The 15,100-nt window shown below is 32.8% G+C and overlaps 1 protein-coding gene across 3 annotated transcripts in view; it reads right to left on the minus strand.

The window, feature by feature from the left end:
- Positions 1 to 14,837, minus strand: part of LOC118194108 (uncharacterized) — a 37,309-nt gene extending 22,472 nt beyond the window's left edge. For 2 of the 3 annotated variants that reach the window (XM_035365300.2, XM_035365303.2), the window contains exons 1-2: positions 14,504 to 14,837; positions 1,714 to 4,176 (exon numbers count right to left, since the gene is read on the minus strand). In XM_035365300.2, the coding sequence (XP_035221191.2) occupies positions 1,714 to 3,963 (2,250 nt within the window). In that variant the 5' untranslated portion in view covers positions 3,964 to 4,176; positions 14,504 to 14,837. Of the gene's footprint in view, positions 1 to 1,713; positions 4,177 to 14,284; positions 14,477 to 14,503 lie in introns of those variants that run through there. The other variant, XM_035365302.2, reaches the window with a different exon arrangement.
- Between the last annotated feature and the right edge of the window lie 263 nt (positions 14,838 to 15,100).

Here is a 15,100-nt window from a genome sequence, read left to right on the forward strand (position 1 = left end):
GAAGCAACTTCAGGAGATAAAACAATATTTTTCCATTAACATTGTACTACTCGGCACTTTTTAACCCTTTCGACCCCATCGGGACATATATGTCCCGCAGATATTTCCAAAACATCAAGACAAGTATTGTAAAATTAATTTAGGACTAGGGAACTGAATTTCTCACTGTATTTTATACCGTTACTTCAACACCACTGGGGCATATGTATCCCATCTAAAAAAAACAGTGGGACACATGTGTCCCACCCACCCCCGTGATAGCCTCCACAGTTAATTTTTGTTTTTATTTTGGCAGAATATTACTATTTCTACTTCTATGTGACCTACTGAAGCCCCTTTTCTTCTTTTAAAAAAGTTAAAGCCCTAATTTAACTTTTTTTCTAAGAAAAAAAACTAGTGCTGAAAGGGTTAAATTTCGGTGTTACTTCCTCAGTATGTTTTATTTGGCTTCTTTCCTGGCAATAATTCTTTTTATAATGATCACCCATACAATTTTTATCTAATCATAGTTATTATTTTTTTTTTAACTGCAATGGATTTCATGACTTGGGATTTACCAAGAGATGAACAAGTGGCTATTCTAATTTTTTTTTTTGGGGGGGGGTCCAAAATAACTTTTCATTGAAGAAAGATTGTGTTAGAATAATCACTTCATGCAATGTCACTCAAAACTAAAATGACTATGCAGCTTTCGTCCATGCCAGGGAGAAAAAGTATCTGAATATAGTTTGCTTGATCCCAAATTAATTTTGTTATTGCCATATTAATCATTTACTGATGGTGTCAAGAGTTTTTATGTTTTATGAGCTATAGCCTCAAATGAATTACAACACAAAAGTTAACTGGAATAATTACATACAAGAGGTATACATAAATATCTTGTTACTTTGTTCTAATGTTAAAATTCGTAGACACACACACACACACACAAAAAAAAAAAAAAAAAAAAAAAAAAAAAGAATAAAGCTTATTCACAAAAGGGAAAAATATCACAGACAGCATTCTTTCCACACAAAAGCATTTTGGAGGAGTCATGAAACCTGAAAATGTTTCTTTGTGGCTATTCCTTATCTTTTCCATACAAATTTTAATGGCATGATTTAGGAGGAATATCATTGCTACAACCATTATCTGACTGCTGGAATCGATATAAATTATTCAATTTGCAAGCAGCCAGATAGATATTTTACAGTAAATCAACTATGAACAGATATTTCATAAAAAGGGAAAAAATCCATCTGATAGTGAGTGGAAGGTACGAAAAAAGAAAGAAGCCACTATGGTGCCAAAAAATGAGTCTTATGGCTACTCTGTTAATTAAATTGCAAATAAATGCACTTATTATTTCATTCTTTAGCTAAAGAAATCTGTATTTTTTTCACTTGATATAAAAAACACTATTTGATTACTAATTTGAATTTTCTGAACTGCATGACCTCATTCAGTCATAAAATTTATTGGCAACTCGGTGTATATTACCTTACCATAAATATTTTGTTCTCTTAGCTTCTTTAACAGTCTAATCCTCCTCATAACAAATGGGAGAAGTTTGTGGAAAAAAGTAAAATAATTGTACAAATTTAGTAAATAAATGCCATTTTAAACACAAATCTTCAACAGAAATCCAAAAAAGCAGCACTGTTCAGAGTAACAGTGATTGGAAAAGATGAATTACATAAAAAAACATGAAATATATTTATAAAATATACCTACATCTTTTACTATTTCAATACTAGCTGCATAATCCATTTTTCTTCGAACAAAATCATCCTGTGATTCTTTGTCATAAATTTGGGACTGGCATCCACTTAATGTCCATTGTTCATCTTCTTCAGTACCATCCCACTCTGGAATTCCATTTATTGGTAATGGTGGTAGTGCCCGGTTTGTGAAAGGACTTGTATTGGGACTAGACTTTTTATTGCTTAAACTATTAGATGTTGTGGGCAATTCATCATCAGATTTTGAAATAGATAGGCCTGGACTCTTTTTGAGGCCAAAAAAATTATTAAATGCACTTTTAATAAAAACTGGAAAACTCTTCCTCTGATACTTATGTTCACTATCTGCTTTACTTTGAGATCCATGTTTATCGTCCCTTTTGCACTTTTTCTGTCTTAGATATGAACCAAGAAATCCAAGAGAGGACTTCCCTTCACTGGACTGGACACTTTTGGAAGATCGTGCATAAACTGCACGTTTTTCTTGAGGATTCAAAGTTTGAAGGGATGTATGAACTTCTTCTAAAGTCATGTGAATAGGCTCACTATTTGGATCATAATGCGAAAGCTGACTATGAGAAGCATCACTTTTACAAAAGATATCCCAGGGCATACTAAAACGTTTAGCTCTAGTTTTTGGGCTTTCTGTTTCTGTAGTTGAATTGCTATGCTCAGATAATTTGCTTTGAGAATTTTTATAGTTCATTTCATCACTTCCTTCTTCAGCACCACTTTTTGTGCATTTTTGATCACGGCGTGTTAGAGTACTCATATCTGACATACTTGATCTATGACCAGCTGCTTCGCTAAATAGACAAGAATTAGATGTAGGAAAATTAGATGCTGTGACAACAGATAACTGTGAGGTTGTGTGCCTGGCCAATGATTCTGATGGAGGCATATCTAATGATCTGCTAAAAAAATAATGCATCCCTTCACTCTGTGAAAGACTACTAGATGGACGTTCATGGAAAGCAGATACCCTATCATGATGCTGTCCTATAAAGGCTAAAACATGCTGACTGTGAAGAGACTCAAGGCTACTATGATAATCCATCCTATTAGGATTAACAGGAGGCCTTACAGCTTTTGGTTTTAACACAGTGGTGTACTTAGATCTCTCATTCTGACAACGCTCAGATTTACACATGCCGATATGACACAAACAAGGACTATCTCTTTCCTCTTCACAATAAGGCTCCTCATCTTCACAGATAGGAGTTTTCTTCTCATCAGGTAACTTAACAGACAGATGGTATTCATCGGCTGCTACAGAAACATTAGATGGAACATAATATGCACTCAGAGTTTCATCACTGTATGTTCCGTCAAATACTTTCTCATCAGATGTATCTGTTTCTGTGTCATGTTTACATTGAAGATCATAATCATCTTCGCTGTTCACTTCCCCTTCAGCATAAATAACATGATCTTTACACTCTCGAATTGATGACAAAGTCCCACACCACTTAACATCTGAAGAGCAATGAACACATTCAACACAATTCCTGCAACGGATGTAATGCACTTTATGACATGTGAGGCATTCTCCAAATTCAACATGACTTCTACTTTTATCAGCACAAGCATCATCTGGATCATCACTGTTCCTTGAGAGACAAATACTAAATGCTGAAATTTGTCCCTTAAAACTGTCCAGCCTTTTATCATCATATATACCCTTTGATAAATTAGTGCCTGCTCTAACCCAAGAAGCATCTGTTGTAAAAAAAGTGCAGTTGTGCTCTGAACCACACTCATTATCACTTTCTGAATGCATATCACCAACACTTGGAACTGATTTTTTGTCAAATGGAGATTCATTGAAGTCAGAATCATCAGTGGATTTTTTGGGAGATTTCGGGCTTGTAGATTCTGACCCATCAAAATTCAATGCTGTGGTCCCATCACTGTACATTTTGCTTTGCCAAGAGCTCAAAATCATATCCTTTGAAGGTGAAGGTAAAGACGTTTGAAGCAAAGATGGTCTATTGTTTTCTCCTTCAAATCCACTATCAGTGCTCATATTAGGAGATTTAACAGATTCTGTGGTATCTGATGGGGTATTAATGGAAACAGGAGGTGCTTGAGGAGCACACAAAGATTGGTTTACAGATTTTAAGGATAGAGAAGCTGGCTTCACGGTTTCTTCCATATTATGATTTTTCCTTCCAGATATGTAAGACAAAGTTAAAAAGTAAGGCCATGAACATGGGCAGCAACTGACAGTACTAACTTTCATTTTGTTGAAGTCTGAAAGTTTGGCTTTTATTAGAAGGGAAAAGGTATTTTAAACCCACAAAGTACAAAAGCAGCATATTAGTCCTTCTTGTGTAAATTGCAATATTTTCTGCATGAATAGCTAATTTTTTACGAACTTTAAAGCAGAATGCACTGCAAAACATTTTTTAACTCTTGGCATTTCACTTTCAAAACCAAATTTTCATTCAAATACCTGCAAAAAAAGAGCAAGTTAAAAAATATTTATCTTCAAAAACAAAATTAATTTTCAAGTTTACACATTATAAACTAAATATATAAATTTCTAAGCTTAGTAATCACCTAAAACTGAATTTATAGCCTAACACATTTGCAGCATGTTCAATTATAGTTATTTATTATAATAAAGTATAAGTACATTTTGCAAAATCAGCATTGTGTACATAATAGTCACTGCATTTCAAAATACTTTAAAAGGCGGACACACAACTGCTAAAAGATTACAAAAAGTATTTTTACTTCTCTTTAGAGCATGAACAGTATATATCACATTGTATACTGCATTATAATATCATATGTACTTCAATGATAGCAACAAAGACTAAATATTGTAGCAGATATTAACCTACATCTAACCTTAGTTACTGTCAAAATTGAAGAGAAATCAGATCCCCCCCCAAAAAAAGTATTGCTACCAACTTATAGATAATCAAAATCAAGGAAATTAATAAGTAATCTGATGACAAAAATTCTCTACAAACAAATTATGCTAACAAACTGAAAAATCCGAGGAGAAAGCACACTTTCTGAAAATATTGTAGTTCACTCTCAGCTCAAGAGACATTTGCTATCCCTTCCTCCAACTAGAATATCTAAGGATGATTTATCAGGATCAAGAAAATCTATTGTGAAAAAATTCAAACATCAGCAGAATATATTAAATAATTTTTGGAAGTGCTGGCGAAAAGGTAATTTATTAACCTTGTATCTCAAGGAAAGTCAGTTGACAAAGGGTCCAATATTTACTCGCTGAATCCTGAGCTCGATGAACACAGACATCTACTGTTAAAAGGCAGAATACAATTTGCAGACTGTCTGGAATTTGCCAAGCGTCCATGAAAATTTTCGTCAAAGTGTTGATACGTCGATTTGTTAATTGTCAACGTACATGAAAGGGTATTTCAATCTGGAGCGGACTCAACTCTGATGCACCAGCACGAAAAATTTTGCGTTGTCAAAGGCAGACAGCAAATTATATCCTTGTTGAGCAGATGCGTGATTTGCAAAACATACAGTGTTCACCCTGGAGTTCAAGATATAGCTCCACTTCCTCCAGATCGAATTCTTCAGTCACCACCGTTCGCGGTAACTGGATTGGACTATGCTGGACCATTTTTCTCTAAAGAGAGCAAGAATAAACATTACCTTTTAGTATTCACTTGCGCAGTAATGCACACTATTCATTTAGAACTGGTAACTTCGATGAATACAGAAGTGTTTTATTGTCCTTTAGAAGATTTACAGCGCGGCGAGGATTATGTTCAATTATATAAAGTAACAATGCAAAATCATTCAAATGCGCAGACACTGAACTAAAATAACTGTGGACTTGCATTTCTGATCCTTCTGTAAAGAATTTCTTCTCTTCTCACAGTATTCATTGGAAATATATAACTGAAAGGGGAGCATGGTGGGGAGGATTTTGGGAAAGAATGATCAAAACGATCAAAACAAGTCTTAGAAAAATTGTTGGCCATTCATCACTCTCTCTCAATGTGTGTGTCTCAACAGTGTTCGTTGAGATTGAAGCCATGATCAATTCCAGGCCCATCACTTACTTATACAGTGAACCCTCAGAGCCCTCTCCACTCACTCCTGCACATTTTTTAATAGGTAGATGTTAACTAGAATATATAAGGATAATTTATAAGGATCGAGAAATCTATTGTGAAAAAATTCAGACAACAGCAGAATATATTAAATAATATTAATAATTAAATAATTTCGAAATGCTGGCGAAAATGCACGTATGCTAAAGGAGCTCTTTTTTATTATTCGCAAACCTCTGAAATGTATTTACAAGCAACACGCTATGTCAGCTAATTAGGCAACCCAAATATCAACATTCGTGCAGCAGATGAGCACAGATTCCTGCTTCAATTTTCGATGATCATTTTTCTGATTAGCATTTTTTTTTTTATTTGGTACATCTTTTCCTCATAAGGAACTACAATAGGACTAGGAGTCTGCTGGTTACACAGTTAGTGTGGTTAGACTATACCTGTAGAGAAAACGGAGAAATTCTGAATATCCCAAAAACTTTTATCTGTACTTGATGAAAAAGAAAGCATTGCATTTCTTCAGAAATAGTACATTTTGGCAACAGCAGAGAATGCAAAAATTGACATTCCATAAAGCTGTACTTCTTAAATATTTAAATCTTATGGATCGAAATTTGTGCATGATGCTGAATTTGTACAATTATATTTTAAAAGCAAAAACAGATTGTTGTGCACTTGGAAAACAGTTAAAAAATTACACTAGTATTTCTTGAAAAAGGTAACTGTTCCATTATGAATATTTCTTAGCTTTTCGATTTTACTGGTTCATTGATCTCCTATAGAATTTTTAGTGCATCATCATTTTAAAATGGCTTTCATTTGCATATTATCTTAATGAAAAATTAAGCTGGCAACTTTTCGGAGGTAATGCGTATAATCAAGGAGTACCAATAAATGTTAACAGATCTAAATTATACGTGTTTCTGTCATTATTAACATATTATTACTAAATAGTCAGGACATCAATAAGAAACATTAATAAAATAAGGGAATTTCTTTCTCATTTTTTTTTTAAGTCTCAAAAAATTCTACCATTACTACAATGCATATCATAGCAAGAATAAATAGAAAATCACGGAATGAACCTTTTCAGAAGCACAGCAAAAGTCTGTATGCTTAGAAATTAAGCAATGTCAGATTATCAAATATTAAGATCATCAGATTAAACTATATACAGTCAAAAGTCGTTAATCCGGACTCGTCGGGACTTCGGCGATTCCGGATTATAGATCATCAGTTTAAATCTCATAAGATGGCATGCAGAAATTCTAAAATTAAAAATATGAAACCGTAATTTATGAAATAAAGAACAATTATGATCTAAAGGGTATCAAAATTTACAAAAAAAAAAAAAAAAAAAAAAAAAAGCTTAATATTTATTTGTTTACTTTATTAAACATTTCTTTCAATGTAAGTTGTTTAAGCTGCTTCGTTTTATGTGATAATACTTTCTCTTTAATTCTATAAACAGACGTAATTTCTTGTTCAGTTACAAAGTTCCGCTGTTCAAGTCCCGTAATTGCTGTGCCGAGAATACTGACTAACTTGTCAATCGAAATTTTTTCGTTTTCACTAACCTCTCTGTCACCTTCTTTATGTCTTTATCCATTTTTTGCAGCAATTCCACTTTTTGTTTGATGGACATCGAAACATACTTTCGTTTTGGAGATCCTTTGGGAGCTCCAGCATTGGAAATTCTATCTGACATAATCGAAAGTTCAAGTTTACTTTTATAAAATTGCTCTTACAGTCTGCAAAAAATAATAAGCCGGATCCAATTCGAAGATTAAGAAACAACGCAATCATCAACATTAACTGAAATAGATAATTAGATAATTTTAGCTTATACCGTCCGTTATACATAAAACGCGCACGCGAAAACGTATTCTGCGCTTGCGCACACGCGCATTTGTAAAGGTCTTAAGCGCACGTGTAAACGCCTGTGCGCATGTGTCAACGAGGCGCATGCGCAGAGCGTTTTTAGCTTTGAGGTCGGCATTATCTTTACTTCATTAATTACGGTTTCATATTTTTAATTTTATAATTTTTGTATGCCATCTTATCAGATTTAAACTGATGATCTATAATCCGGAATCGCCGAAGTCCCGACGAGTCCGGATTAAAGACTTTTGATTATATTACTGTTTCCCGTCTTTTTAAGTAAACCATTTCAAACTTTTCAGTCTTTTAAAGGTTAACACATAACATAACATATGAATCCTGTTTCATAAGTCCTGCCAGTGGTCTGCCAAGATCCGGTTCCTGTAAGAACAAAAATCTTCAGGGAGACGAGTCACATGGTGGAGATCAACCGTTAAATTTTTAATCGGTAACAAGGGAAAATATAGCACAATAGCATAAAGAAATAATACCCAGTCACAAAATAACAATGAAGGAACCTCAGTATCACAGAAGATGAATGACATGAGGTCACAATAAGAGCTCGAAAATACACAACCTTGGCTTCCAAAATTCGAACCCTCATCTATGGGGCCTAAAAACAAAAGTGTCTCATGCTGCTAGTCGTCAGTCTGCGTGGAACCACGGTTGTTAAAGAATAGCTTTTTTGCATAATAATTGAGAAGATGGGAAAAGCATCCAACATTTGGATTGATGATGGTTGTCAAAAAAGAATTCCATCGGATAGCAATATCATTGAACAAAAAGCACTCAAAATTTACAAACACCTTAAAGAACATGGTGAATCCTCTGTCAACCCAGATTTTGTGGCACGTAAAGGGTTGGTTCGAAAATTTCAAAAAGCATTTTGCCATTTATAGCATAAGAATTCAAGGAGAATCTGCATCGGCTGATTATGAAGCTGCTAGGATGTTTCCTGAAAAAATTCAAAATATCATAGAAGAGCAGGGATATGCAGCAAATCAAGTTTTCAATGCCGACAAAACTGGAATGTGGTGGAAAAAAATGCCCAGCAAAACCTTTATATCAAAAAAAAAAAAAAAAAAAAAAAAAAAAAAAAAAACCATGCACCAGGATTTAATGTGCCAAAAGATCATCTAACACCAGTCTTGTTCAGTAACACATTGGGGGACTTTATGGACAAAACCCTTGTTAGTTTACAGATAATTAAATCCTGGTGCACTTAAAGGCATAAATAAAAACATCTTATCGGTATACTGGAAAGAAAATCAAAGAGCTTGGGTAGCAGAAATTTATTTAAAGACTGGTTTTAAAATTGTTTTGTGCAGACAACATTATTTAAGACAGAAAAATTTGAGCTTCAAGGCATTATTACTATTAGATAATGCTTCATGTCACCCACAACATTTGAATCAGCCCAAAGTCAAAATACCATCTAACACTACTTTGTTACTCCAACCATTGGATCAAGGTATTATTTATACCTTTAAAATGCATTACACAAGAAGACCATTACAGTGGATTTTGTATCGACATTATATCATTGTCGCTGAAAGAACTGAAAACATCAACTTTACATGCATGTTGGAAGAAGATAGAGTCCTCTTCAGTTGAAATAGAAAACGTGCGTGAATTGTCAGATCATGAAATTGGTGGCATATTAGAACTTGTGAAGTCAATTGAAGGCAAAGATTTTTCTGGATATGGCTATTAAGGACATTCAAGATTTATTAGTGGAAGAAGAAACTGATGAAGCAGATTTGATGGAAATGTCATCCAAAGCTGTAAATCAAATCGATTCTGAGGACACTAAAACTGATAAAGACTGCATTTAATAATTTAACAGTAAAAAAATTAAAAGAAGGCCAAGTTTAGCTGAAAATCTTAAGTCATTTTTCTTGAATGCAAACTCTTCCGCTGAAAGAAGCTGAAAATTCAAAAGGAAGCTGCAAATCTGTCTAGCTAAATATTGAGAAATTTACAATGACTTGCTAAGAACTAGAAAGCAAAGTAAAATTACAGATTTTTTTAAAAAATGGAGAAGGTGCCAGAACTTTAAATGAAGAAAAATTCTGAAAATGAAAGCGATCTCATTCCACTGAAAAAACATTCTTGGTTGATTATACTGAAATGCCAAGAAGACAAAGAAATTACCGTATTTGCCAGTGTATAAGACATACTTTTTTTCTTTGAAAATAGGGTACTTTTCCGTTTCGCCGGCGCAAATCTCGCCAAGCAGACTTTATTGGCGACAACATACAGTATACACGTAAAAAATATTAAAAAAATGTTAGTTCTAAGAATTCTTTTTAAAAAAGAAGGCATAAACATTTTAATGTCGCTTAAAATTTTATAAAAAGCCAATAAATAAAGACAACAAATTTGTAAAAAGACATTAAGAATTTACTATGCTTTCATGGTTCAACATCCTGATTCGCCGGTTCATATCACGTGACCCCAAGCGATCTCATCTCACGTTAACTACTCTACAAAAATCTAATGCTCTTAGTAATTATCCACATTGATTTCAAGTTAAATCTTAATTTGGAACACAAGTTTAAATGCAAGAAATATTTCAATTCGTACGAATAGCTTACTCAGAAATTATGTAAAACTGCAGTGCTTTACTTCGCTAATGCATTCTCATTAGAATTGATGAATTTAACCCTTGACTTTACCTTTTCTATATTTTTCGGCTTCGGGTAAGTGCTGTGATTGCATCCTAATTAACTTAATTACCGAAAATTGCCTTAAACATAAAACTGAACTATCTGATAAAAATTATATGTAATGATATGCCAGTATTGAAAGAAACAATCAATCTGATAAGAAAAAGCTGCAACTTGTTTTGAAAATGAGGCGTAAAAGGTTACCAGCGAGAATATTTCGTTTGGCATGGGTTGTACCATTATTAGCGACTTTATCGCTTGCGCCGGCAAAACGGAAAAGTACCGAAAATAGGTCTGAAAAACAGGGTACGTCTTATATGCTGATACTCAGTTTTTGATTACATTCATTTCTGGAAATTTCCTCTATTCAGAGTTATGGAATTTTTTGGTTTCCTTGCGGAGTATGGGAATATTACAAACACACAGAGCTCAGGGAATGCACATGTGCTGTCATCAATAATCATAGCTGGATTCATTTCAACTTTCCAATTTTTGTGAACAACTTTTAAGTGTGCGAAATTTCTACTGTTGAATTTCTTTAAATTTGTTGGCAAGTTATGGCTCAAAAACAAAGTCAGCACTGCTATAACATAGCATACAAGCTACGTGTGATTGCGTATGTTAACGAACATGGAAACAGAACTGCACAGAGGCATTTCAGGACACCCCCATCTGAGAAAATGATAGGAACCTGGTAAAATTATAATGATCAGTAATAAAGTTTTATCCTTCAAAAATGTGTATAAAAATGGGGTGCGTCATATATGCCAGAAAATACGGTAATTAAATAAAAGTTGCGTTAAATTAAAATAATATTTTTTGTTTTGTGTTATACATACATTTATATTTTTAATAAAAATTGAAGTTATTTATGCAGAATTAAAAAAAATACTTGGTTTTAATAAGTTTTTAACCCCTCATTTTGCACTGCCCCTGGGTCTCGTACAACACATTTTTTAGGAACCTATCTACCGTGTTATAGGAGGGTTACCTGTATATTATTTCGTGCACACAAGTTCATAATGCATATGGAGCCGATGATAGCTTGATAAAATTTATTTTACCACAAGAAACACTTCTGGGTTTCCATGTCAGAATAATCTGCCACATTGTCAACAGAGACTGCTTGCCTAGACTGAAAATAAGTCAAACTCAGAATCATTAGGCCACTAGAAGGGCAAAAGAACAGAAAGGGATTTTCTACATTTTAGAGAAAGAGCAATTAAGAGAACATGTCTATTCAAAACTTTTTTTCTATTTTCTAAAAAATACAGTTATTTTACTTTCAAATATCGGCAGTCGATTTAACACTGTATTTAATAATTTGTTAAACTGACAGAATTTTTCTACTGTATATAGGGTTCCCACCTCTCCCGGAATTCTCCCAAATCGGGTCCTCGAAATTAAAATCTCCCGGCTCCCAATTGAATTTAAAATAAATATTACTCTCCCGTAATATCAAGTTTCTCAAAAATAATGACACAATGCGCACGGATGAAATGGCTGAGAGCATCGAAAATCACACGACCGCGTACAGCAGCCAAAGAATGTCTATGTCAATATATATTCTTTGCACCAGCGATCTACAGTGAGCAGTGAGTAAGCGCCTTACGGGATGAGTAGTGGTTTTATGCCTGCGTATCGCGCGTACGCGCCCTCATCTCCTGTCACCCTCTTATTTTTAATCCACTCTTTCATTTAGTCTGCAATTTGCTAGCTATCCATAAACAAGTGCATATTTTGAAATTATTTAAATGCTTTCATAATAATGTCTAGTGAGAAAAATGATTCTGATTCTGCAAGTGAACATGTGCCACAAAAAAAGACAAAATATTCGAAGTCGTTTCAAGACAAGTGGTTAACTCTTTGATTAGCTTATGAAGAGAGACAACTTTAACAAAGAATGTAAAGTATGTCGGAAAACGGTTAATATTAAGTACGAGGATGTTAGAGCTTTAACTGTACATTCCTAAAGCAAAAAACACCAGTCGTTAATATTGAATAGAGATTCCCCGCAATCAATTTCGAACTTTCTCCTGAAGAAATCTTCAGAAGAACAGGACAATATATCAGCAAATGAAATTACATAGCCTATCATACCTTACAAAGTCTATCATAGGATTAAGCACCATCACACTTTTAGCAACCAGGATTGCACACATTGTACAGCACTCTATTTCCAGATTCTTCTTTGGCAGAAACGAGTTCTTGTGGTAGAACAAAATGTACAAGTATTTGCGAGAGTTTGCTTGCTCCTGCAGCTCAAAAAATACTTTTGAACGAGATTAAGGAGGCGGAGTTTTTTTTCAGTTGCGACTGAAAAATTTTTTTTTTCTTCTTCAGGAAACTTTTTCCCCTCCCGGATTTTGACAGCCAAGAGGTGGCAACGCTAACTGTATAGATTACTTAATCATCAGAAATTCTAGTGTTGATTAAAAAGTATTCAAATTTTAAGATAAAATATAATTTAAAATTATTCATAATTTTAAAGTCACTAATTATGATGAGAAGTGGTCTTATAATAGAAAGATAACTCAGTTTTTAAAAAAAATCCACAAAAAAGCTGCATAATAAGCAAAACTGCATAAGTGTTGAATTAAATTTTTATATCAAAATATTTTGAAATAACTTAAAACAATTCCATATTTAATACAGAATAAATCCTTTTTTTCTTTTAGATGACTGATTCACATTCAAATTGACTCTTGAAATGTCCACAGCCTTTTAAAAACACAGGAAATTCTTAACTGAATTTTGCATAACTTTTAAATTCAAGAAAGCAGGCTTCTCTGAGACCAATTACAGAGGTATAAACTGAAACCTGCAGTTTTTTTAATAATCAAATTTTCAATTAAAAATACGGCATAAAAATGATAAACTTAAATAATCATGTTGAAAGAGATATTTTTTAAACTAAAGATGACATAACTTGACGAAAATGAATAAATGGGAACAAAATATTTTAGACTAAACTTTTTATCTTACATACACTATAAATAAGTAAAATAATAATAATGACCATGATGATTACTAGTCACTGTAGTACCTCAGTCCCACAATTAGAACCAGATCCATTAAAAAAGTGATTGGAATTTAAACACAATAAAAATTAAGGAAAAGATTCAATCTTAAAAATATTGTGTTAAAGAGGCATGGTAATAATAAACAGATTTTACAAAATGCAATCTGAAAAATTTTACATTATCTAAAAATTCTACATAGAAGTTGAATTAAAAGATAATTAAAGCAAAATATATTGCACTAAAAGTATGTAATATTTAACAAGAAGGGAGTTAGAGCTTACAGAATGTTTAACAGGCTATAAAACAAATCATATAAAAATAATATCTATTAATCAAAATATTACATACTGTGAAAACAAAATAACCGACTATTACTACATTTGGATAAACGCTATGTAAACAAGCTAATATTTCGCTAAAATCGGGCACTATTACTATAATTTTACAGAACGATTATCAGTTTAAAGATAAATAATTTCATTAAAACGGCAAATTTTATTTACACTTTTCACCGTTAATAAGAAATAATGTTGACGATAAACTGTTACCCTTTGTTATCAGTATTTGATGAGATTGAACAGTTACGAAGGTAAATTTACAATAGAACGTGTAATTATGTATAATAATGGTTACAATCTGAACGATAAAATCTGCGTGAAACAACTTTAAGGAAATGTTACAATTTAACGAATACAAGTTAAAAATAGGGGTCGCATAAGGTACAGTAACCATTGAAAAAACAACGACCAAGAATCGCAATTATATTACGAATTATAAAAAAAAAAAAAAAAAGATACTTATACTAGGTTTATACACAGTTGCATTAAAATGGTTCATACGGCTATTACCTATCGTAAACCATAAACATTAAGCACTGCGATTAGTAATTTTAAAACTTAAAAGTGTAGAAAGATGATTTATTTACATACCTAAAAAGGGGGGAGAAGGTTTTCAGAAAACAAGATACCTTTAGAAATCTGTACATACTTAATTAATGAATGCGAAACGAGAGTGCAATAAGTGGCACATCAAACTGCGTAAATCAAGACTTTTAATGTATTTGGATACATTTTTACCCATTTTTCATTTACTGTAACAATTCGTTGTAACTTATTTACGCATAACAATCAGAAGAGATAAATATATACCTGCATTACACAGGACACACATCTATATTTTCTCAACTTATATGCTTCATATATTATCCAAGGCTTATGTTGAATATAGTTCCTTAAACGCTACTATCAGAACATCAATATCCGCCATTAATAAGCACGGGCTGGTCCACTTTTCCATTATAGCATTGACAACTGCACATGCAAGGAAACGAAACTTCCCTTCAGAAAGTACATCGATTAGTTGCATTTTTAATGGTAAATTACCATTACAGTTTAAGATATTTATTTAAAAAAATTTCGTTAAGAATTTTTAGCTTATAGAGTAATTAAAAGCCGAATAACTTTATTACAAGTTACATGATGATTTTACGCTTTATAAAACTGATTAAAAGAGGAGGCCTAAAAAAAAAAAAAAAAAAAAAGATATTAAATAAGACAGTAGTCAGATTTATTTCGGCAACTAGTTTATTAATAGGCAACAATATTTTAATCATGAATAAGCAATCCAATCGACCAATAATTATAAACTTTCTGTAGAGGTAACAGCATTATTTGAATTTCTCTACTTATTATCGTTAGAATGGCAAAATAAATTCATTATAAGGAAATGAAGTTTTCCTTAATTTA

The sequence above is a fragment of the Stegodyphus dumicola genome, chromosome 1, assembly GCF_044657685.1.
Source record: "Stegodyphus dumicola isolate Sdum_Otavi_A_Nest chromosome 1, ASM4465768v1".
Lineage (NCBI taxonomy): Eukaryota > Metazoa > Arthropoda > Arachnida > Araneae > Eresidae > Stegodyphus > Stegodyphus dumicola.